Below are 26,209 nucleotides of genomic sequence, written 5' to 3'. Positions count from 1 at the left end.
TCTGTCTGAATCCAGCTGTTTCTTGTCTTTTGTTCTATTGATGGTTGTTATTTCATCAGACTGTATTTTTCAATTATATCTGTACTTTTCAAAATTAAAATAATAATAATAATTTATCATGTGGAAAGATAAAATACACACACACACAAAAACATTTAAACCATAGTGCATCAATTTTCCTAATATTAAACAGAACATATGAATAAATGTTAATGATGTGATTGCCCTTTACTGAGAAGAGCATTTCCAGGTTCACAGGATCACAAAATTCACCCCTACATGTGAATAAATCACCAATTGAGTTCATGATTTGTTTTTAAAGATGACACAGAAACAATCACTGTCTTTTATTTGATGTCCGCTCAGGTTCCTCCAGACGTTGTAATTGACTGCTGTTTGTTTGATAGTCCTCATTCTGATGAGAGATGATTACAGACTGTGTGTGTTGTGTTTGTGTGACGTGAGTCTGTAATAAAGACAGAGATGAAGCTGCTGAGGAAGAGGAGGAGGATTCAGTGGAAGGACGTCTAGATGAGCTCAAACATGATTAATGTGTGTCTGCAGTAAATCACTGTAGCTGCAGTCGGTCACTGAATGTGTGAGTGATTGCACACTGTCCTCAAACTTTTATTTTCCTGTTTATTACAGTGAAGCTGCTCTGAATCAGTCTGTACTGTATAAAGCACTACAGAAATAAATCAGACTTGACTTGGCTCTCTGCATGTTGAGGTTCAGAGGCGTTTCCAGTCGTCAGTAGATGTTGTTCTGGATCTCCACCATCTCTGTGGGATGTTTTGGCCTCTGACGGACTTTAGCTGTATTTTCCCTCTGATGTAATGTCATGACACGCACACACACACTGACATCAGCACTCAAACACGCTCGCGGACCTGTGCCGCCCTGAACCATCGCTGCGTGAGCTCACGGCTCCAGAGTTCTGCTCACAGTGTGTTTCACTGGAAGCGTGCGTTAGTGAGGTCAGAGGTCACAGTACAGCGTGTCAATCACACGTCACACAGCACTGCACCATACGTGACGAATCCAGTGAACATCATCTCACAAATAAATGGGTATTTTGCATTTGTAATCCAATTTTCTGCTTAAAAAGAGTCAAGAAAGAGATGTTAAAAGTACAGTATGTAATACTGACTGCTGGAGGATGAAATTGGAACTGCAGTGCAAATTCTAAATATTGGACAGTTGTTTCTCCAGGCACTCACTGCTCCTCAGACTTCATTTCTGATTATCTGTCACTCAAAAAAGAAAATATTGGGAACAGGTGTTCGGTTTACATTCGAGGTGATTGTCAACAGAGATTGTCAGTGCAAACTAATCATTTCACCAAAAATCAGCATTTTGAATTCAAAATAGGTTATTTGTGCAATTCATGTAAAGCCGATGCGTTGCTACTTCATATACATTAGTACAAAAGAAGAGCTGAAATCTGATTTGTTATGTTTTTGAATGTTATATTAGTGATTTTATAATGTCTAAACATAAATCCAACCGCAAAACACATTAAAAGGACCATTAATGAGTGATCCTCTGTTGCCATCTTCTGGTTAAAGTGGGAATATTATATCATTTTCAAGTTTAAAGTCTGTCATACACTGATCGTTCTGCGCAGTGCTGTTTCAAGGATTTTTTTTATATAAAAGATACAAAATTATGAATAATTTTAAGACAAATAAATAAAGATAGTGTAAATAAGAATACACAGGGACGCCAACACTGGCTGCAGTACACTGTGTTTTTTGTTAACTGGCATCCAGTGTGTCGAAACACTATTGGCTAAACTATCAGTAGGCGGAGTCACACAGACCCAAAAAAAAAAAAAAAAAAACAGACATTCTGACACAAAGCAGAATAACTGGCTGCAGAATTGCTTTTAGAAGAACAAGTGTGTGAACTCAGCCTAAATATCTGCAAATGTATTATGGTATTTTTATGCTTTGCTAAAGTCAAAAGAGTACATACAGCATCTTTGAAATCACAGTTGACTTGTTGTCACTTGCTCACACTGGAAATGGAAGGTGAAGTCTATAGCACAGAAATAAACAGTAATTAACCGTGTTAATGAAAGTGAAAAAGTGAAGTGAATTTTTTTTGTATTGACGTAAAAACTTTTTACTTACATGAACGTAACTGTTTGGTGAAAAATGTATTTGTCTCTGATTTGATTTCACTGAATAACTGTAGTAGCTTTAATGTGCAATCTTTGTATTGAAGTCATACAGCGAAATGTTTTATTTTGCATTTGATTCAATTTCTGTAGTATTTTGAATACTAGATCAGCCTACCTGAAAAACTTAAAGCATTCTATAGTTCATTTACATGTCATTTACTTCTTTGTTATTATTTTAAAGTTAATTTAAAGTTATGTTAAAATTGTGTGTCAGGATTTGAAAAGATACCATTTTAAAGACACAAATCAGCAGTCGTGATTGTCTAGTTACATAAAATTATAAATGTGTTTATCATTCATTTTTTTAATTTTATAGGATTGTTCATTACAATTTAAGGAGACAATACGTATAATGGTCACAGGGTTGAACTAATTAAACCAACAAATTCTTGCTTTGATTTCAATGTTTAGTTTCCAAAAAGGTGATTTATATACTGTTAATGTTTTCATAAGAATGTCTGAAATTACTAGAGTTTGAGAGTTCAGATTTAAGATTCTTCATGTGATCACGTGTTTGTCTGTGTGTGTCGCTGATGTGTTTGAACACGCTGCAGGTTTTTCAGGTATTTCACTGACGTCTGCAGCTCCGTTACATGCATATTTCTCCAGAATTCATGCATGCAGCAGTTTTAGCTGGAGATGTTTTGCTCCAGTGATTCACGTGTGTGTGTGTTTAGATTGTGCCGCCCATCCGCACCACCCAGACGCCTGGCACTGGCACATCTGACCTCAGACCAGCGCTGTCAGTCACGGTGCTAATGCCTGTGTCCGTTTCTCCCATATAGCGTGTTCATGGCCAGTTTATCTTGGTCCTCAGGAAGTCTGGTCAGGTTTCAGGCTCTTCCTGCGACTGTGTTCGGTACAATGAGCCGCCCTGAATGTTCCATGTTTTCTGCGACCCAGTCAGATGTAGTGACTGCGATCTGGCACAGCATTATGTGTAATAAAAGCCATTCGTCTTAGAGATACAGCGTCCGTTTCCGCAGCTGCAAAAGCTCATAACAACTCCATTATACAAACAGCTTCAGACTGTGTTCAGCCGAACAGTGTTTTAGTAATTCAGATGCACAAGAGACCATTAAAACACATGAATGCTTCTGAAATCATGCAGATTTGTGTTCTTGTAAATCAGGGATTTTCAAAGTTTATCCAAACATTTTCTTGAAGATCCCCCTGAGTTTTTAATTATTTCCATATTTCAACAATGTGTTCACATGTTTTTTGTTTCTGATCTCAGTTAAAGGTCACGTGCATGTAAACAAATAAAATACTTCATAATTATAGTGTTCAATTTAGATTTTTATTTTAAATAATTTATTTATAAGTTTTCATATTGTATCAACTTTAGTTTGTCAAACAAAATGTAATATTTCTAATAAGTCTTTTATTTAGATGTTAATTTTTAATGACTAATTGTACATTTTGGGGGGTTTATTATGTTATTAGCTTGTCAACTCTTCTGTGAATCATCATGTGCTCTTATGTGTTTATGTCCAGTTAAGATTAATGAAATAAAGCCGAGTGTGTTTCAGTTTAAGATATCATCTGGATTTGAGTGTAAAGTTTGATGTGCAAGTACAAATATTTATAGTTTAAGATAGAAATCTGTTTCAAATCTATGTTTTGCAACACTTTGAGCTCCATCAAGAAGCTTTAGAAGATGAAGCGTTTGTGTGAAGATGAACTGAGAGATGTACAATTTTACAAATGATTCAAAAGCTGAAATAAGAACTGAGTGAACTGACAGTCCTTCAGATGATTGTTCAAGATGATTCAGCACACTGTGATTTACAGCAGAACAAAGTTTAGAAAACACGCTTACACACCTTTGAGGAGGAAACATACACCGCTGATGATGGTTCTTTAGTCTGGTGACTTCAGAGAACACAAATAAACGTGTGTGCGTGTGTGTGTGAATCTTCTGTTTCTGGTGTACGAGCACTAAACAAACCAAAACCTGCAGCAACATTGAGAGCGTTTCATAATGTCAGTACATCAACTACACTTACATAACTAGACAATAAACGCGTGTTAGTCAGGGTCAGGTTTAAGTGGTTGTTTCCTGTGATTTGTCTGTTTACTCACTGGAGGAAGTGAAGTCCACTGAGCTGCTGTGGAACAGTGTTTGTGGCGGCCGCTGTTAATGGAGCTGATCTGATAATAAACATGATCATGAAACGCACCAGCGAACAGGAAACGTTGCAAAATAATAAAATGGAAGTACCATCAAGGGTGTAGGTTTGATTTTGGCATTTGTAGGGGTCATAGCAGCAGACAACAGACATTTTCTACATTAAAATTATTGCTATAGGGTCAGTTTAGTAGTGTGTGGATGGGTTGGTAAGGACATGTCACAGCAAATAATAAGCGATCAAACAACAGATTCATAAATTCATCCAAATTTTACAAAAAGCTTATGGATGTAATTATAATATAGGTCAGTCACTGAAGTGAGCTGCTGTTTTTATGTCACTCTTTTGAGGAAGATTCATTCACTTGTTTGACAGGGAACCACACAGAGACATGTCAGATTTATTAATGTTCATCTGATCTCATTTTGACTTTTCTTTCTGTTTTAAAGATGTTTTCTTTGGATTGTTTGACTGCTGAATGATTTGGATTTGTGTAGGCCTGTATCCTTCCTTCGTTCTTTTTTCTTTGTTTTTATAACTGTACTGCTTTAATGGTTTGAACAGAAAATAGATTGGCAATACGCGCTCCGAAGACCGGATCTGAATCAAAAGATTCATCAACCCGATGTGAACGATCACGATCATTCAATTCACGAAATGACTCGCGAACCCGCTCCAAAGTTCTGATCTAAATCAAATGATTCCGATACGCACTTCGAAATCTCGATTTGAATTAAAAGATTCAGAGCCTGAACTGAACAATCGCGCGGATCGCGAATCATTCCGCTCCAAAGTTCCGATCTAAATCAAATGATTCGCGATACGCAATCCGAAATCTCGATCCGAATTAAACTATTTGCGATACCCAAAGTTCCGATCCAAATTAAGTAATTCATGACACACGCTTTGAAGCGCCGGTCTGAATCAAATGACTCGCGAATCGATACGCGATCCGATCGAAGCGCTTCGAATCCGTAAGTCATTTTGTGACGCAATGGTTTAACTGATTCTGAGTTTCGAAAGCTCCATTTCACCCATCACTATACGTGCTTCTTAAAATCATTACAAACTATGTCGAAACTCAAAAATGAATGGCTCCTTTGATTTGGTTTTTGCTAGTGAATCACTTGAACTGAATGATCGAGGTCACGAGGTTTAGTTTGAATCAATCGGAGCGGTTCCAGCGTACATGACTCACTCAATATATTTGATTGGTCTGTTTCTCTTTTCGCGTGTTCAGTCATGTTTACACGACACTGTCAGTACTAGTACTGGCTTATCTCGCTAGTCTCATGACATAACCTGGAATAAGCGATGATGTTTACAAATAAAGTATTTGTATTTCCATTCCAAAGAAAACATCCAACACAAATCTACCTTATATTGAGGTGTGGTAACTGGTTTACTGCCAACTAGTGAAACACTCCATTAATATGACGAGCTGCAGCTCAAAATACATGTTAGATTGTGCATTATGATGGAGTTTGTAGCTTAATTCACTGTATTTGATATTGTTTGAGCTGCAGTTCAGTTGCTGACAGTTTAATAGGAATCAGCTGAAAACATCCAGTCATCTCATACCACTGAACTCAATCTGACATTTATCAGTATATATCGTAATAAAATTGTTGTAGGTTATGTGATTGTATTACGGTTCTCAAACTTTTTACTTTAAGGCCCCCTCCTCTCTGAATTAGAAAGGCCCCTCAATCGTTTCTGTTTACAAAAACCTTTGTATTCCAATGTTATTACTTTTCAGTTTAGTCTAATTATTTTTTAAACAAAACAAATTCAAGATAGATTGAAACATTTAGTGTTTTTTTTTTTTGCAAACATACTTTTTACAACTTACAACTTATTTTGATAAAACATTTCTAAAACGTATTTTTGCAGCTGACTGCAGTGTGAACATGAATGGCCGCAGTGGAGTCGCTGCAGATTCTGAGGAACCAGCATCACCTCAACATGAGATTCCACAGAATGTTAATACAGTTAAGTTACGATTGAATAGATGCCAATCAATTACATAATGTACACGTAATCATCACACTGAAAGCACTCCAAGGAAATCACGTTCACATTCTTATCAGTACAGGCAGTACATCCCTAAACAATCATGAAAAATCAACATTTATTAAATAACTTTAATGCGGCGCTGTCGCGGTCTGTGGGCGGAGCTGCGCTGATGTCAGGAGGTGGAGGTGACGTCAGCGCGGGGCGCGGCGCATTTATGCGAGTGAAACTTGTGCAGGACACCCAGAGCGCGCGTGCACGTGAGCGCTTGAGGAAACTTTCGCTGGAGTAAGGGATTGTGTTTGTGTGTCTGAGAGAAGAAGTTTCTCGTCATGGATCCGATCGACAGGTAAGACTGTTGATCACTATCAGTTCGCGCTCGTCTATTGATTACATTGATGATACACTGATACAATGAATCCGGCGGTCTGCGTGTTTTATGTCATGAGATTAACTTTAAACAATTCATGTTATTTGTCGTATTGTTCTGTAAATATCTTTTTAAAGAGAATCATACAAACGACGGGTTTAAAAATACAGCTCGGCTCAATAGTGTCTCAAAGTGTTTCTGATCAGCAAAGACTTTCATCTCATGTGGAAATGTAGGAATATATATTTGTGACCCAGGACCACAAAACCATAGGGTTTTTTTTTTAAATTGAGATTTATGCTCCGCTTTAAATCTGGAATCTGAGGGTGCAAAAAAATCTAAATATTGAGAAAATCACCTTTAAACTTGTCCAAATTAAGTTGTTAGCAATGCATATTACTAATCAAAAATTAAGTTTTGATATATTTACGGTTGTAAATGTAGAAAACATCTTCATGGAACATGATCTTTACTTAATATCCTAATGATATCCTAGAAATTTTTTTGACCCATACAATGTATTGTTGGCTATTGCTACAAATATACCTGTGATACTTAAAACTGGTTTTGTGGCTCACAAATATACGTAAAAAGAAGTGGATTATGGAGTATTTTATGTTTTAGGCTCTTTTTTTAAGTTCATTTTGGTTGTATATGGTGAGACAGATTTCATAAAATTCTAAATTCCTACAATTACAGTTTGATGTTTTATTTTGGTTTCATATGAATTTAGTGAAATCTGACAAATCATAATTCCTCCAATTACAGGTTGATGATTTATTTAGGTTTCATGTGATGTGACAGATTTCACAAAATTCATACACTGCAAAAATGATTTGTCTTGTTTTCTAGTATAAATATCTAAAAAAAAAAACAGGATGCGTTTACCTGACAAGTAAAATGACTTAAGGTATCATGTCTTGTTTTCTGAAAAAAAAGATTTTGTTAGTTTTTGCTTAAAACAATGGGGTAATTCATCTGCTAATGTGGTAATTCAAAGGCTAAACAAGATCATTGCTCATGCCCCACTGGCATATAATGTTGGTTGTTTAAAGCAAAAACAAACTAAATTTGGAATTGTTTTCCAAAAAACAATAATATCTTAAGTCATTTTACTTGTCCTAACCCTAACACATCCTGTTTCAAGAATGTTTAGATATTTATACTAGAAGTCATTTTTCGCAGTGTAATTCCTACAGTTACAGTCTGGACTGAGAGTCATGAGCGTCTTTAATGGTGTTGATATGTAAATACGCTGTGTTTGTGTTTTATTCCAGAGGCGTGTGAGCGTGTGTGTGTTCATGTTAGTCGTTTTGATGGCCGCCGTTGTCGTCGCTCTACTGTTGTTCTTCACTCAATCCCCTTCGCTCGCCACCGCCGACCCGCTCGCGTCCCACGGCCATGATCCGCCCGCCAACGCCACGCGCCGCCTGCCCGACATCATCATCATCGGCGTGAGGAAGGGCGGGACGCGCGCTCTCATCGAGATGCTGAGTCTCCACACGGACGTGGTCGCGGCTCAGAGCGAAGTTCACTTCTTCGACTGGGACAGTCACTACCGGCGCGGCGCGGAATGGTACGTGTCCCAGATGCCGTACGCCCGGCCGGGTCAGCTGACGGTGGAGAAGACCCCGGCGTACTTCACCTCCGCCCGCGTCCCCGAGCGCGTCCTGCAGATGAAGCCTGACGTGCGGCTGCTGCTGATCGTCCGTGAGCCGACCGAGCGACTGCTGTCCGATTATACGCAGGTGTTCCACAACCGCCTGGAGAAACGCAAACGGCAGCAGACGCTCGAGACGCTGCTGATGCGCGGCGGAGAGCTCAACCTCGACTACAAGGCCTTGAACCGCAGCCTGTACCACGTCCACATGCGACACTGGCTGGACGCGTTTCCCCGGAGCCGCATTCATCTGGTGGACGGAGACGCGCTGATTAGAAACCCTCTTGCGGAGATGAAGAAGGTGGAGGAGTTCCTTCATCTGGAGCCGCAGATAAACGGCTCCAACTTCTACTTCAACCAGACCAGGGGTTTCTTCTGTCTGCGCGACCGGCGGCGCGAGCGATGCCTGCACGGCTCCAAAGGTCGCAAGCATCCGCGCGTGGCGCCGGAAGTCCTGCGCAAACTCTACGACTTCTTTCACGAACCCAACCGGAAGTTCTTTGAGCTGGTCGGAAGGACCTTCGACTGGAAGTGAGGAGCGGGCGAGTCCGCAGAGTCAAATAAGCTGAATATCAACAGTCCGGAGCGTGCAAATACGTGACGAATCACACCTGAAATAACTGGAACGTCATTATGTATTGAAACGAAATGACACATAATGTGATGAACTCAAAGTTCTTCAGGGGTAGAGTGAGTTTTTTTTTTTTATGATTTCAAGATTATGAAGTCTAGTTTTTGACATGGTTCACAGTAAGATCACAGTGTGAATGGATTTCAGAGTTTCAGAGCTCTTCACAGAACTTATATTCAGATATATGGACATAAGCATGTGAAATACATCTATTTTATATGTTGTGTGTCTAATGATCCAAATACTGTTTTCCTGCTGCTAAGTTCATGAATGTGTGTGTGCGTGTCTTTATATCAGTCTGTGTTAGTAAAATATTTCCTCATTTATTTCTTGACGTAGTCTATGTATTCTGTTTATTAAATGTTTTATATGAAGGAATCACCGTAATAAAGTTATTTTTGCTATGATCTGGTGTTCTGTGGTTTTCTGTCAGTCTGTGTGTGTTTGTACCAGTGTTATTTTAGTGTCACTGAAGCACTATTATAGTTTTGTTATTGATTAGTTTTGGGTGTTTTTCCTTTTAATTATGATAGGATAGTGGAGAGCAGACAGGAAGTGAAGTGGGACAGAGAGGATTGGGAAAGGTCCTCAAGCCAGGATTCGACTCGGGACGCCCGTAGCGCAATGGCACTGTATGTCGCCGCACTTGCCCACTAGACTATTGGCACTGACACCATTATAGTTTTTATAAATATTTTGAATTAGTGTTTATTTTTGTATTGTATATTTATGTTCATTTTGTTTACATTTTCATTGTTTTGTTCTGTGTTCTTGTCATTTTTATTATTATTATTTGAATATTTAAATATGCTTTTTAATTTTATTTTAGTTTATTTCTTTAGAGCATGAAATTAAACAATTAAAATGAGAAATGCTGCGCTGAAAACTTGTTTTAGTTAAAGTTTTTTCAAGTAATAAAACCTTTTTTTTTATGGTTAACTGTAATAATTCTGGTTTGTACCTGAAATGAGCAAAACCACTTTTTGGGAATGTCCTCAGTTGTTAAAGAAGAAAAAAAGGAAGAGGATGTATAAACAGTGTTCGTATATAAAGCTGTGTGAAGTCTATGTAATGTCCTCATGTAGAGAGCTAAATGAACGTGTGTGTTAGTCTAGAAATACTGATCATATTTGTGAGATGAGACCAAAGTTTGGAGAATTTCCCAGTTTTTGACTAGTGTTCTGTCGTCTTTAATCATTCTAATGTTATAGGAGTGTAACATGTCGTTCTCTGAACTGTTATTGTGTAACGTGAGCAAAAGTGTAACATGAGATCACCACATACTTGCGCACTGTTATCTCTGTTTGTTCATGACTCTGCTCATGAAAACATAGTTTCATTGTTGCAGTGCAGTCGGTTCATTGTTCAATTCATTGTTTTATTGTCAGATCTCAGCAGTTTCCAGAGAATATCCATACAGTTGATTCTTTGTGGTCCTATTTCTCGTCAGTGATTGAGCAACTCTTGAGCAGTTCTTCATTAAAATCATCTGTGTGTGTCTGAGTCTGATCTCAGTGGTTGTTTCGCGGTGTTTTAAATTTCGTGTGTGTGATGTGGTGTTTTTCCAGCGATCGGTCCAGATGAATCAGATCTGCACGTTTACACGATTCACTGGCCATTAGCTCAAAGCTCACAGCTGAAATGTGTTACAGTACCATTTTTTTTAATGCGTGTGTGAGTGTATTTGTTCCATATTTTGAGGACAAATTTGTACCCAGACGTGACCTAAAACTGAACAAACCACCTTTTGGGGACGTCCTCATTTGTGAAAGCACTATTAAAAAAAGTTGTTGGTTTTTTTGTGGAAAAAGTGCAGAATGGTTTTAGTTAGGGTTAGTGTGTGGCTTTGGTTTGGTTATAAAATTATCTGTATATATAAAGAATAGAAGTCTGACCCCATTTAGATAAAAGTGTGTGTGTGTTTGTGAAGGTACTGTTCTGTTTGTTGGTGTTTGTAGTGATAACTACTGCTGTGGTAGTGAGTGTGCGTGTGTGTTTTAGCGTGTGCTCAGACCACACTCGCACAAACACGCATGTAACATCACAGTGACAGCAGCTGTGGATGAATGTGGTTTTCCTGCTCATGTTTGTCATCACGGATTATACAGGACACACTTCCTAACGCCGCCATCCCATGATTCAGCATTAAACACTCACTGCACTTATGCATGTATCTGAAGTTTCGTCTGCTCACCAAACCTGCATTTATTTGATCAAAAATACAGTAAAAAGTTAAATATTATTAGAATGTAAAACAGCTGCTTTCTATGTGAATATCTGTTAAACTGTAATTTATTTCTGTGATGCGCAGCTGAATTTTCAGCATCATTACTCCAGTCTTCAGTGTCACATGATCCTTCAGAAATCATTCTAATATGCCGATTTGCTGCTCAGCAAACATTTCTGATTATTATCAATGTGATAAGTATTGGGATAAGATTTTTTTTTTAAATGCTTATTCATCAAGGCTGCATTAAATTTTTAACCCTAACCCAAAATTAAAGTGTCAGTAAAAACATTTTTAATGTTAGAAAAGATTTGTATTTCAAATAAACGCTGTTCTTTTGAACTTTCTATTCATCTGTGAATCCTGAAATTCAAATCCAAAATATTGAGCAGCACAACTGTTTTCAACATTGATAATGATTGCAGTCTGTCATTTCACTGGAAGATTCAGTTTTGACATTTAACATTATGAGGTTAAAAAATATGTAAAAACATATGCATGGATGAATCATTCACAATATGATCAGTAACATGCATTTAGAAAATAGATAGATTTGCATTTCATGCTGAATTTAATAGAGACAGAGACGCACAGAAGCGTGTTGTGCGACTGTTATGAGATGGTTTGTGTGTTCATTAATGTTGCCATGGAAACATACGTGTGTATCCAACGCTGTGTGTGTTTTTTACATGAGAACTCTCCATTATAGTTACTGAATCATCTGACAGAAAATCAAACACACTCGCATTGAAGGTTGATCTTAATGGTTGTCTGATTGTTCACCTTCATTTGTTTCACATCATTCACCAGCAGAACCACAACTAGCATCACTGCCATTAAACCACACACACACAGCATAATTATAGAAGCAATGGTGAGAATGACTTAGCAGCGCTGTGTGTGTGTGTGTGTGTGTGAGAGAGAGAGAGAGTATCTGCTTAACCATATTTTGGGGACAAATTTGTAATGCGGTATAAACTGGTATAAAAATATATATATTTTTAAATACATTATTATTATTATTATTTTGTAATTTTTTTAAATGTTTTTCTGTTATGTATAGCACTAGGGTTAGGTTGGAAAATGTTTAACTTTGTGTATAAAAAAACAAAAGAAGTCTATGTAATGTCCCAATTTAGATAGCTAAGTAAATGTGTGTGTGTGAGTGAGAGAGAGAGAGAGAGAGAGTGTGTGTGTGTGTGTGTGTGTGTGTGTGCATGTTTGTTTGTTAGTGTGTGTGTTTCAAGAAATAGATCAGTAGGAAGTGATCACTTCCTGTATGGCTTCTCATATCGAGAGAGTGTTTGTGTGTGTATGTGTGTGATGATCAGAGGAGGCTGATGTTAATCTTACACAGGAAGTGAGTTGAGAACTCTCTGAGGGGGTGTCACCACGAAATAACTGTCAATCACACACACACACACACCGCCGGAGCTCTGTGAACCCTTCCTGCTCTTCACGAGATGAAGGTAAGTTGATTTCCAGTCACTGAGAGCGGCTCTGCTGTCTGTCAGTGTGTCTCAATCTCTGATCATCATATTCTACTCAAACGTGTGAAATATATTTGAGGACGGATCAGTTTCTTTCTCAGCTGTGCAGCAGATTCAGACACTGACATGAATCAGAATCACAGCAGGTAAGATCAATTTCAGACAAAAAACAATTTATGACAGAATATAAATGTACACATGCATATAAACATTTAGAATGTTGAATGAATTCTGTCACTTTGCAAAATAATATCTGATAAATGCAAAAGTAAAAACATGATTTCGTGTTTTGCACAAACGCTAGATTTTCACCGAAACCCATAACAACTTAAAAATAATCTTGATTGTGAATCCAGATGAATATTTCTAAGATGTGATGACTTCAACGGTTTTGTGTGCACCGATGAGACGCACCTGAAAATTCCGTCAAACATAAATGATTTCAGTTCCACAGAACAGGGTCTGGTTCCACTTTTGTTCTGTTTGGTCTCTCAGTACCTCTGTAGATCAGCAGTCAAGCCGTCGGTGAGATATCTGTAAAGTTAGACGATCTCCAAAATCCCTCGTCGCACTATTTATAGCGGTTTATGAGCAGAAATGATCCGCTGTACTGTAAATACAGCGCCACACTCTTAAAAAATAAGGTTTGAAAAAAGGGTTTTTGCAGCGATGCCATAGAAAAGGCCAACACTCTTAAAAATGCTGATTTGTTTCATCACAGCTTTGGGTCAGATATGAACTAACCTAACTTTTGGGTTAAAAATTGAATGTAATAATTTAACCCAACAGCTGGGCTACTCCACATTTGGCCGAAAGATGGGTTTTAAACAGCCCAGCATTCGTTTAACCAGTGAGAGAACCTTTCCGTGAGCGATTCCTACAAGTGTGAAGGACGTTTGAATCTTCTAAAGACCCATTATCCTTGATACATTCTTAAAAATAAAGATCTTTATTACCATTTATGGTTCATGAAGAAACTTTAACATCATGGGCACTGATCAAAAGGTTCTTTGAAATGTTTTTCACACTAAGAAAAAACATGGTTCGTTTAAGAGCTCTTCACTAAAAGGTTCTTCTACAGTATCGCTGTGAAAACACACTGTTGGAAGCTTCATTCTGAAGCGTGAACTGTCGTGAGCGTGTCTCACAGATTTATTTATGACATGAATGTGCTCGACCTCCTTTAAAAACACTCGCCAAACAAATCACCGCAGCAGCCGTGTGTGAGAAATCACTGACTTCAGTGGATTAACAACTTCATTTCATACATTCGTATGAAGGTCCAGAATGGTGCAAGTGAATAGTTTTGGCTCAACTCGAGCTCTGACAGCGCTCTCAAAATAAAAACACTTAGTGTTTATGTATTATATAACATTACACTGTGATTAACAGTATTAGATGAATTTCATTTGTTGACCAGAGACAGTTCTCTGTTATCGCTGTTGGGCCTGTGAGCAAGACCACTAACTAAGAGTTAGTTTTAAAGCTACTCAACTAGCTGACAGGAAACGTGCCCAGAACATTCTGGCAAGTCATGAACAAGTGTTCGCTAATAGAATGTTTGTCTGCGTTTTTCAAAAGCGTCGTAAGCTAGATTGATCATAGAGACCATTGGTGGCAATGGGTTTACTCAGGCTTACGACGTTTAATAATGTTCTCAAAATGTTACAAAAACATTGTGTATGGATCATTTATGGAACTTTCTTTTAAAACGGTTGGACACATTTAAGTTCGTCTAAGATGCTTTAGACAACATTGAAAAGTAACATTCCCATAATGTTTGCAAAATAATAAAAACAAACATTCCCATTGATGCTGTCTTTAATGTTCTAATAACAAAGGGAAAAAACATTTTTTACTGCATGTTTTGCACGTTCAGAGAACAACGAAGAACGTTTTCATAACTTAAAGGTGCAGAAGGTTCTGTGAACATATTTCTGTTAGCTGGGATATTTGTCAAAAAAAATCATATTTCAGTCCAGAATAATAATGGTGATTTTCAGTGTAAAGGCTGCGTTTATAATGCGAGTGAATCCACCTTATTCTTCAGAATAGAAGTAAGCATATGGACGTCCAGTCCATTAGCTGCTATAGCGAAATGACAAGAATAACAACAAAGTGCAGTAAACGGTAAAACTGTTTGCACTACAAACCGCTGTGTTCATAATTAATACATTAAAATAATATGGTAAGACACAGCAGTTTGCAACATTAAGCGGCAAAATGAGCTGTTTTGTACAGCTAAAAATAGCTGGAAATGGCCTCACCCGCTCTTACAAGAAAAAATTGTGACCCTGGAGCAGGAAAGCAGTCTTAAGTATCACGAGTCTATTTGTAGCAATAGCCAACAATACGCTGTATGGGTCAAAATGATTGATATTTCTTTTATGGCAAAAATCATTAGGATATTAATTAAAGATCATGTTCCATAAAGGTATTTTGTAAATTTTCCTACCATAAATATGTCAAATATATCAAATATATGCATTGCTAAAAATTTTGTTTTGACAACTTTAAAGGTGATTTTCTCAATATTTTGATTTTTTTCCCCCCCAGATTTTCAAATAGATGTATCTCGGCCAAATATTGTCCTAAACATCATACATCAGTGGAAAACTTATTTATTCCGTTTTCTGATGATATATAAATCTGTTTCCAAAAATTGACCCTTATCACTGGTTTTATGGTGCATGGTCACAAATAAGGTAGATAGTAATTTTTTTATTTTGTGTAATTAAGTCAAACACGGTGTGCAAACCAATCACGAACATCAAAAGCGAACAGAACATCATATAATCAGTGATGTTTTTTTTTAAACTGAACGTCTCAAGTAGCACGAATCTCTGTTCTATTTGTGACACCACTTTCGAATTACTGGAATTTGGAACGTTCGCTTTGACGGGTCCAGCGTAGACAGCGGCGCTTCCCTTTTTAATGACACATTATTCTCTAAATAACGATTGTGAAAGGAGCTGTAAGCAATATAAATGAGCTCAGGTGTTGTTTAGTGAACAGCAGATTTGGTCCAATCAGAGACGAGTGAACGCACATCAGGTCACATGACTCACGCTCCAGTTACAGTCACATTATGATCAGTGAACACACACACATAAACTATTAACCAATGACAAAGGAATAAACTTCTGAACATGCATGTGGAGTGCCAGCTGACAAAAGTTTCTGATCAACTTTTGAACTTAAATGCTGATATTAATATCACCTCTAAACGCTACTGAATTTCAACAGTGTGTTTGTGAAGTACATTAATGTACCTAAATCAGAGGGTTCGTGTAAATGTAGCTGTTCTAAGATCAGCATGAAAGTGATTCTTAGCTGGGGATCTGACAAACAGGAAACAGCAGGAGGTGACAGGAAACCATAAAGAACTTCACACTAAAATTAGCAGTGTGGACATGTGTTCCTCTGAGCATCATTCATGCGTGACAGACGTTAAATCAAGCGCTTAATATCTGTTTTGATCGTGACACGGCTCATCAGAGCTAAATAAATCAGTCACGGACATCCAGCGATGTCAAGCGAAACCACATGAAACAGAAGTTTTACAGGACCATGTGGACTGTACAAATTTACAGCGCAGCTGATTTCAGATCTTCTGTGATCAGATGAAGAGGAAATGAACACTCTGATCTCATAGAGGGGAGAGCGGGAACGAAAGCACCATTTTTCAGAAAAACATCATTTAAAAAGATAAAGTTGTAGACAGAGATGTATTTTTGCTGTGTAACTCAGAAGTGTGGCCTATTAATACCAGGTGGTATTGTGTAAAACTGTAGAAAGACTTCAGTATAATTACAGTTTGAACTTCAGTTGCACATTGTTACTTTTGACCCCGTTGATTTGGGCGAAAGTAACACAATACAAGCTGTTTTTGTGTTACTCTTGTTTTTATTAAAATACATGACTATGACCGTGTTAATATGTAACTGCAAACATAATTTGTCCTTAATCTTTGCAAAACATTATTACATTTACCTTTTAAATTTAAGTTTCATCGAATGTTTCAAAACCTGAGTGTACAAACTTTAATTATTTTAATTATTTATTTATTCAACTTATTTTAATAAAACATTTTTTAACAGAATGAACAATATGAAAATTAAATTAGCATGATACAAATTCTCAACATAATTTAACAGTAGGTCTATTCATGTTTCCATCCAGTTGTTTTTATGAATAAATTCAAAATGTGCATAAAAACATCTGGAAACACTGCAAATTCATAGGTGGAGGTGGAAAAGCTAAAGTATGGCTAAAACCTAAATATGACAAAGGTAAATGTGATGTAGCAACAGAACTGAGACTGATGTGTCTGACAGACAGGCTTATGTCCAGAAACACCCTCATGAACATCTGACTGAATCAGAGCTCTGTCTGTCTTTCTGATCTTCACTCTTGGCATATTCTTCTGGTATAATACAACAGAAACATTTATAATTAATGTTTTAAAAAATGATGCAAGACACAGAAAGTCACCAAATTAGCATGCTGCGGGACTAAACAAACACTTGTTGTCACTGTAGGAGGACAAAAATAACAAGTGTTACTTTCGTCCCGACAGGAACTCCTGACAATTAAATCCGATTTACTCTGAAAAGCCAAACTTCAGGATGTGTTACAGCACGAAATAACCTGTAGATTGATCATTACTGTGACACATGAAACAAGAAACACAACAACTAATTTGACAAAAATTAACGCTTTCATAATTTACTTATTGTACTCGAAAACTGCTTTGCGGGCCTAACCGTGGGAAACAATGATGATATTTCTCAGCTCCGTCAGCGGTTGTGAGCTGAATGTGTTGTCATAGCTTGGAAAGCAAATGTAGTCCGGGCTCTGAGAAAATAGCTTTGTTCCTTTCGTCCCCGCTCTCCCTTACTGAGATATATTTGCTTTTAGAAAAAGTTCAGTGTCGTCATTCTACTAGTGCGGTCGTGGCATTGCTCGTACGGCTCTCTGGTCTGACAGAGCAAAGTCAGTTCATGAACTTCTCTGTTAAACTGATGGTGATTTGAATCAGTTCCAGTTCACCCAGCTCAACTAAACCATCCGGGAAGAACATTGCATGACCTGAGCTGGATGAGTATTATGAAACACTGTAAATGTGTCCAGGAGCAGTGTTAAAAATGACTAATCCCAACACATCTGTCTGTACACATCATGACATGAGCTCCATTCATCAGCACTGCATTAAAATACAGTGACGTTAACAAAGAATCAGAGTTAGAAACGAAGCTGACACGCTATGGCCCGATTTCACAAACAGCTTTTTATAAATATGGTTTAGATAGAAACATTACTGCTGCGCATCTTGAGACAAAACAATGAAACCGATGTTTTAAGGTCAATCAGTGGAAGTTTCCTTCAGTTAAAACAGCGCATGCATTTTAGTCTGAGACTAGACTTAAGCCGTGTCTGTGTTAGCGGGCGTTTGAGTCTGTGTTCACCAGTGCTGAGGGTAACGTGTTACGAGTAACGCAAGTTACATAATCAGATGACTTTACTTTGTAAAGTAACACTTTACTTTTAAATTTAAAAGAAAATATCTGAGTTACTTTTTCAAATAAGTAACGCAAGCTACTTTATTTTCCCCTTTGCTGACTACATGTACATATCAAACTGTAAAATGCAATCTCAGAATATGGTGCAAACCTGCAATAATTAAATTAATATTAAATTAACACAAATATCCTTGTGTTTTATCCCATTTTATTAACCGGCATCTTTGCTGCTGTTCTTTGATGATCCAATTTAACCATACTAATAAGCAAAAATGACTTTAGACAAACAGCATTTGTGTTTCTTTTTTTTTTTTCTACTGAAGATGAGTGTTGATCTTTCTTCTCCTGTGTTCTACTCTACAGACATTCATTTACATTTCCTTCAGCCTGAGGCATATTCATTTTACTTTTGGCGTGAAAGAGTTTTACTTTTTCCAAAAATAGTACTTTTTATATTAAAAACAACCCTGCCCATATTTAAAAAGTAATTCAAAAGTAACGTAACGCATTACTTTCCATAAAAAGTAACTAATGTAATGTAATTAGTTTGTGTTTTAGTGAGTAACGCAACATTGTAACACATTACTTTTAAAAGTAACTTTCCCCACACTGCCGTTCACAGCAGCTGTATGTTGTGTGTCGGCAGGAGGAGTTTGTGACGTGATGACGCGTCTCCATTGATGATGGTGAGTGACAAACACGACTTGATTTCATCATTTCGTCTGTGATTGGTCTGTAATGGATGTCGGTGTGTTGCAGCAGATGTGGTGTGTGTGTCACTGATCAGATGTGTTGATTTCTCAGGATGGCATGAACAGACGAGAGTGGATCAGACACGCACACGCACACGTACACCTGGATGAAGGTTTGTCTCACGACTCATGAAACACAAGAGTGTGTTTGTGTGTGAAACACATGCAGAGACAAACCAATACAACTTTAAAGATTTCACTTTGACATCACACATTTGAAAGAACTAGATCACTAGAGCATACAGGCCATCACATATTCATGTAAGGAGAGTCAGATGTATTTCTAGAGCGCTGTATAAAATACAGATTGTGTCAGAACAGTAATGAACAGGAAAATAAGTGTTAAAATGCTGAAAAATAATGAATTATGAAACAAATTTTATTTTAGCTGTAAAACAGCTCTACAGAAGACAACAGAGTCATTATTCAGATCAGTTCAGTTCAATAACTGTGTCAGTGTTGCAAAAAACGATTTTCTTGCTCAGTATTTCTGTCGGTGAAAATATCTAAGCATTCTGAAATCAAGATGCGTTTACTACAGAAGCAAAATAACATACAATACAAAGTATCTCATAAATGTATCACTATGAAGTGATTTCATGTTTAAACAAATGTAAACATCTGCAGAAAAATAAACTTCATTCAAAGGGAAAATGAGAATATTTTTCTGTCCATATTGGCTGATATTTGTAACAGACGTAATATCTAATGCTGCTATCCTACTCAAGTAAATGTTTCTTAATTTAAAAATTCTAGATATCTGTAGTTAAAATGAGCCACATTTTGATAAATGACTTATAATACCATCACATAAGCTATGCATGAGATCTAATGATGTTTTTATAAATTAGCATAGGTCTCTTAAATATATATGTTTTTTAAATGTGAAAAAGTCTAATTGTTTTAAAATTATGAGAGTTAGAATATCAGCACGTGCCTTCTTCAGCCACAGCACAACATGCAGGTGAAATAAAAAAAAAAAAAAAAAATAGAGCAAAACATTGTTCAAAAACCTTTGCTTTGTTGGTAAGATTACTTATAATTGCTGTAGTACACTTATTAGTGATGAATGAAATTTGTGTTACCATTTCTCTGACAGGCTTCATGTAACTCTGCCCTGCCCGTCTTTAAAAAGTCAGACCGATCAAAATGATTGTTACATGTCAGCAAGTGTCGAGGCAACAATGTAACTTCGGTTATTATGATTAAAATGTAAAAACGTGAAGAGAGACACTTCAACCTTATTTGGCCCATTTTCCCTGACAGCCCATTTTAGCTGACTTCACTCTAATGGGAAACGAGACGAAATACTGAGGAAGAAAATCATTTTGTGCAGTACACGTTTTGAGCTGAAATTATGTTGATAACGTCTCTGTGATGTCTCCATCTAGTGGCGCAGATCAGTCAGTGCAACTCAAACACATGATGAGTGTGTGCAGCCTCCAGCATGTTTAAATATTCATTAATACTGTTATTTATTAACTATTCCGCTCTAACTGCACGTGTGTGTGTGTGTGTGTGTGTGTGTGTGTGTGTGTGTGTGTTACAGACGACTGTCCTAATGAAAGAGCTCCTAAAGGTCGCATCAGTGCAGGAGTAAGTGTGTGTTTGTTGGTCTCTGTGAATGTGTGTAGTGTTGTGTGTAGTTGTGTCAGTGTGTGTGTTTGTGTCTGCAGGATGTTGTGCACGCTCCTCCTCGTCCACTGCGCGTTAAGCCAGGTGAGCACAACAACACAACACAACACAACACCAGCGTTTGTCAGGACATTTTTCTCATGCTGCTTTCATGGTTTATATTTCAGCACTTCACACACAAACACAACACACATGTGCTGTCAGAGATGGGCAGGGTTTTAGTTAAATGTATTTTTAAAATATGTATTTAATCACTTAAGAGCTTTTTGTCATTTGTATGTTGAGAAACTGTATTTTGTGAACCTTTATCATTTCTTCAACCTTCATCATTTTAACAACTTTTAAAAAATGATGGAGTGTTTTAAATAAAATAACATGGCACTATCCCTGACTAAAAAAACCCTACTGAACACACTGCATGTTTGTTGAGCCCCAAGTGCCTTTACCAATGTAATCAATGTGACGGTGAACACAAACACAGGCGCATGTGCAGGAGTCACACTCAGTTGTATTTAAAATACAAATTACACTACAGTTATAATGTGATAGATTTGATGAGCACATAAGCTGTTTGTAATCTGTAACACCATCACAGGATGTAAAGGACCCGCCGTCAACAGAGAACTCAAACCCGGGAGACTGCCGAAGAGCGCCTCAGGTACAGCCGTCTGTCTCTCTGTCTGTCTGATGCAGTGTTTTAATGAACATATAGGCAGTATTTTATAAGGCGCTTGAGCTTGTGTTGAATTGTGAATTATTGTGTGTGTCTGCAGATGGACGATTGGAGCTCATGGGATCTGCTGACAGGGTAAAGAAAACACCTAACTTCTGTTTATTAATAAATACACTACCATTCAGCAGTTTGGCTCAGTAAGACCGAACACATTAAACTGATCACTGAGTTACAGCATGTTTGATCAAATAAATGCAGTCTTGGTGAGCAGAAGAGACGTTTTCAAGAACATTTAAAAATTGTGCTGATGCCAAACGACTGACTGGTAGTTTATATGCAGTATTGTTGAAGAAATATAATACATATAATTATTCCTGTGAGCTTGTGTTTGTGTTGTTTTTGTGCTGATGCTCATACGTGTGAATCTCTTCATGACAGGCGCTCGCAGTCCCAGAGAGGTAATCGCACTGCAGACAGACGGCATACTGAAACACACACACCTGTGATAAACACACACACACAAACACACGTGTGTTCAGCGTAGTGATTGTGTACTGCACTTTCAGGCCGGTGAAATCATTACCCAGAGATCACCTGCGTTTACCGCCTCTACCGGTACAGACCACCACCTGTCCAGACCGGTTTGACCAGTTTGACGAGTCTCCTCCATCCAGACCAGCACCAACGTCACCACACACCAGATCACACAACAACAGACCCGCGTGGACAGAGTGAGTCTCGAACACACACACACACACACGTTTGTTTTTGTGAATTGTGGGGACTTTCCATAGACTTCTATAGTTTTTATACTGACCAAACGATATTGTCTGTCCCCTAACCCTAAACCTACCCCTCACAGAAAACATGTTTGCATCGTTACACTTTCAGATAAACACCATTTACTAATTTTAATCATTTTTTAACATTGCAAAAACAAAAACACACACACCTAATGTGTCTGATTCATGTTTTTTTAATTGTCAGATCCAGTCCCACCGAGCGAGAGAATGTAAGTCCATTTCTGTGCTGTTTGACACAGTCAATCAGTCAAACACAGAAACTTCAATTCTTTATTTTATTCTCCTTTTCCAAGTAACTTGTTCTGCAGTCATGATATTCATCATAGAGAACCAACTAGTAATAAAAACATTATATATAAATAAAGGTGACTTGACGTGACTTGACTAAAAACATTTGTTGGAACAAGATTAATTACTAGTGCTGTTTCAACACTGTTAGACTGAATGTCTCAATCTAAGATGATTCAGTGACAGCAGTTCTCAGTTTGTCTCACCAGAGAATGCAGAATCATGGGAAGAACAGTTTTCAAAGATCATTAGACAGATACGCAGTTCACGTCCTTTTCTTATCATGTCTAATTATTTATCATTGAACAGAGACTTTTTTAAAACATCTGTTTATCAAACATGCACTGTTCTGACTCCTCTTCATCCACACGAGTCTTCTTTACAATCCCACGACAAACGATTACAAACAATGAAGTCAGGCGACTGATGAACAGTTTTTTATGACTCCCTTAAACTTGCCAAGGCCTGTTAATCTTGAAATCGGTTACAGAAACGTTTCACATGGCTGGGACTGTATGAAGAGTAATTTGACATGTAGGTCAAAGGGGAAGAGCTGTGACGAGAACCAAAAACAAGCTGAGAGACAAACGCCGAACATCACAGACTACAACACACAAACAACGGAAAATTACAGTTAATAATGTCCACATCAAAGCAGGGCATGTTGTAACAGTGGAAACCTGACATTTCAGCAAAGCTTTTATAAAACGAAAGACATACAGTAACATCTAACCACTATTTTAACCAACAAATACTGTATTTAAAGAAACAGATGTTCCAAATGTAATGAAATTGACAGAAATTACGATTAAAGCATCATGTCTGATATTTTCATATAAGTAACTCAAACATAAGTCAGATAATTCACATAAATAATAATACATTTCACCCTCAGGTTAAAAATCCATCATCTGCAAGTAAGTTATGTTGCTTCATATAATCCAATAATATAATATAATATAATATAATATCATATAATACAAACTGTAATATCATATATCTGTTTGGCAGGTCAGGCGTCTCACAGGTTTTCTCTGGATCTGGACTGTCAGGATTTGGACAGGTACTGACTGCATTAAAACATTCTGTGCTTTAACATCATTAATCAAGGTATGATGTGTGTAATTGGTGTTTGTGTTTGTTTGATCCTGCAGTTGCTTTGAGGACGAGAAGAGCTCGCTCGGTAAGAATCACAGCTGAAGCTGCTCGGATTCACGTCGCTGACGCCTCAAACTCTCTGCGTTCGTTACAGATTCAAACGTGAGGAAACAGCAGCATCACGAATGGCCGCCCGCTAAAGGAGAAAACAACAGCAGCTTCACCAACCACAGCAAACCCGCGGAGGTACAGCACACATCAGCATCATTACTGGGCTGGGTTTTGTTCATCAGTGTCGCTTGAATCATTATTACAGTTAGTCTCTATTAACCTCAGTGTACAGTTATATTCACTGTTTACAGTTGAGATGAAACAAAAGTAGCTACAGATCTTTTCTGGAGTGTTGTAACAAAGTATCAGAAGAGAAAGAAGCGTAGGGCGGTGACTCAGTTCTGTCTGCCGGGTGTTGATGGGATGTTAGGGTGGGGGCGTGGCACTCAAAAACGAGGCGGGTCTAAATGTGAGCTTGCAGACGAGTTTGGGTGGAGATGAGGTGAACTAAATGATTAAAGAGTCTATATGGAGAAAAACATCCAGTTGTGAAATCTTGATTTGAATTTTACAAGGTTAAGAAAATTTCTTAACACAGGGCCAGTCAGAAGCTTGGAATGATTAAGATTTTGTAGTGTTTTTAAAAGACGTCTCTTCTGCTTACCAAGACTGCATTTATTTGATGAGAAATACAGTGAAAACTGTTACGTTTTATTACAATTTAAAATGTCTTCTGTTTTCTGTTCTAATGTATTGTAAAATGTCATGTATTATTGTTAAAACTATAGTACCATTAAAAAGTGTTAGATAAAACTGCTCAAATGTGACAGTAAAGACATTTATAATGTTACCATGTTAGATTTCTATTTCAAATATGCTGCAATGCTGCTCTTTTCAGAATCAGAATCAGAATGAGCTTTTATTGCAACGTATGTTCACACATATGAGGAATTTGTTGTAGTGACAAAAGCTCCACAGTGAACTTTCTATTCATCTGTGAATCCTGAAAAATAAAATGCATGACAGTTCCTACAAAAATACTGGACAGCACAGCTGTTTTCAACATTGCCAATAATCAGAAATGTTTGTTGAGCAGCAAATCAGCATATTAGAATGATTTCTGAAGGATCACGTGACACTGAAGACTGGAGTAATGATGCTGAAAATTCAGCTGCGCAACACAGAAATAAATTACAGTTTAACAGATATTCACATAGAAAACAGCTGTTTGAAATTGTAATAATATTTCACATTTTTACAGTATTTTTGATCAAATAAATGCAGTGAGAAAAAAAATGTTTTTCAAAAACCTTAAAAAAAACAACTATTACAAATATTGTATATGGCTGAACAGACTGCATTTAGAAATAAATAAAATATATTCAATGAAATATATTGGATTTACATTTCACGTCTGTCCTGCAGGGATTGGCGGATCAGAACTGGTATGTTGGTATGGTTAGTCGTGTGGACGCTGAACACGCTCTTCACCTGGTCAACCGGGTAAAAAAAAAAACCTTCATTTCACTCTGACATCATGACATTTGGCAAGAATGTGTAGAAATTCTGTTTGGCAAATAATCAAAAAATGAGGAAATAATATGGATTGTGCAAGAATTACATTTAGATACAGAACATATGATATCAGCTGCCTGTGTCCACAGGAAGGAGCCTTTCTGGTGCGCGACTGCTCGAAGAACACTACCTATGAGCCCCTGGTCCTCGCTGTGTTTTACGACAAACGAGTGTTTAACATTCAGATCCGTTTCAGTGACGAAACCGGCAAATTCACTCTGGGAACGGGACTGAGAACCAACGATGTGAGTTACACACCCACAGAACGCAGAGTTACGCCGGAGCGGAGACGGTACGTCACCATCATCTCTCGTCTCTTTGTCTTTCAGAGGTTTGATTCGGTCACTGACATCATCAAGTTCCACTCCATTTTTCCCATCGTTCTCGTTGACGGGCGGAAATCTTCCACGGCAGCCAATCAGAGGAGGCAGTGTGTGCTACTGTACCCAATCACGAAGCAGGACCTGACAGAGCTGTTGACATAAGAGCAAATGCAGACAAACCGCAACATCTCCGGGACGTTCAACTGACCTTTTAACTTTATAAGACTTTGTAGTGATGTTTGACTGGTGCGGACTCAAAAAAAGAAAAGCAAAAGAGCTCATCTGATAGAAAGAAGAGAAATCAATAGTTTTGTTTAATAATGTGGCTGTGTAGTATGTAAAGGATTCAGTATTTTTGCCATTTTAAAACACGCATGTAAAGCGCATGTGAATATTTGGCTGAATGCAGACACACACAACAACTGTTTTCCCAGAAACTTTGAATGCGTTTCCATTTTTATTGAATCACAATTAACATTTTCTGGCTTATGAATAATTTAAAAATAGATATTATGCTTCTGAAGCCTCAGAACAATGTACAGATTATACTCATGACACATGTTTAAAAACAAACAGATCCCCTACAGTTCGGCTGTAACTTTACATAACGTCAACAGTAATAAAAGCAAACAGTTTACTGGTTTGATCATGAGGTAGATTTACAAAGATAAACACATCAAACCGCCTCGACTCTTCAGTAATGTACATTTTACAAAAGGAACATTGCGTTTGAAGTAGACTCTGAGGGTGAGTGTACAAGCGTGAAATACTTTTGTTTGTT

The 26,209-nt window shown here is 37.6% G+C and overlaps 2 protein-coding genes across 5 annotated transcripts; both read left to right on the top strand.

The window, feature by feature from the left end:
- Nucleotides 1-6,539: 6,539 nt before the first annotated feature.
- hs3st1 (heparan sulfate (glucosamine) 3-O-sulfotransferase 1) lies at nucleotides 6,540-9,398 on the top strand. The gene is made up of 2 exons (XM_051128439.1): nucleotides 6,540-6,679; nucleotides 7,978-9,398. Exon 2 carries the CDS (start codon nucleotides 8,002-8,004, stop codon nucleotides 8,893-8,895), a length of 894 nt encoding a protein of 297 aa, XP_050984396.1. The 5' UTR covers nucleotides 6,540-6,679; nucleotides 7,978-8,001; the 3' UTR covers nucleotides 8,896-9,398.
- Nucleotides 9,399-12,597: 3,199 nt separating this feature from the next.
- LOC127176642 (cytokine-dependent hematopoietic cell linker) lies at nucleotides 12,598-25,865 on the top strand. 4 transcript variants are annotated; one of them, XM_051128428.1, is made up of 18 exons: nucleotides 12,598-12,687; nucleotides 12,810-12,854; nucleotides 18,877-18,916; nucleotides 19,035-19,095; nucleotides 20,532-20,578; nucleotides 20,659-20,701; nucleotides 21,213-21,275; nucleotides 21,391-21,425; nucleotides 21,729-21,748; nucleotides 21,857-22,021; nucleotides 22,278-22,302; nucleotides 23,277-23,298; nucleotides 23,393-23,444; nucleotides 23,536-23,564; nucleotides 23,634-23,725; nucleotides 24,956-25,033; nucleotides 25,195-25,350; nucleotides 25,435-25,865. In XM_051128428.1, the coding sequence occupies exons 3-18, from the start codon at nucleotides 18,911-18,913 to the stop codon at nucleotides 25,588-25,590; spliced, it is 1,050 nt and encodes a 349-aa protein (XP_050984385.1). In that variant the 5' UTR covers nucleotides 12,598-12,687; nucleotides 12,810-12,854; nucleotides 18,877-18,910; the 3' UTR covers nucleotides 25,591-25,865. The 4 variants fall into 4 exon arrangements, with proteins under 4 accessions (XP_050984385.1, XP_050984386.1, XP_050984384.1 ...); XM_051128429.1 differs by having other exon boundaries at nucleotides 12,626-12,687; nucleotides 18,853-18,916; XM_051128427.1 differs by lacking the exon at nucleotides 12,598-12,687 and having other exon boundaries at nucleotides 12,694-12,854.
- Nucleotides 25,866-26,209: the final 344 nt, after the last annotated feature.

The sequence above is a fragment of the Labeo rohita genome, chromosome 14, assembly GCF_022985175.1.
Source record: "Labeo rohita strain BAU-BD-2019 chromosome 14, IGBB_LRoh.1.0, whole genome shotgun sequence".
NCBI classification, from domain to species: domain Eukaryota; kingdom Metazoa; phylum Chordata; class Actinopteri; order Cypriniformes; family Cyprinidae; genus Labeo; species Labeo rohita.
This window is presented reverse-complemented; position numbering and strand designations above follow the sequence as displayed.

Coding starts and splice junctions, on each gene's coding strand:
- hs3st1 (XM_051128439.1), top strand. CDS start 8,002: ATGTTAGTCGTTTTGATGGCCGCCGTTGTCGTCGCTCTACTGTTGTTC.
- LOC127176642 (XM_051128428.1), top strand. Junction 22,303..23,276: donor GTCCCACCGAGCGAGAGAAT/GTAAGTCCATTT, acceptor TTTCACCCTCAG/GTTAAAAATCCATCATCTGC. Junction 23,445..23,535: donor GACTGTCAGGATTTGGACAG/GTACTGACTGCA, acceptor TTGATCCTGCAG/TTGCTTTGAGGACGAGAAGA.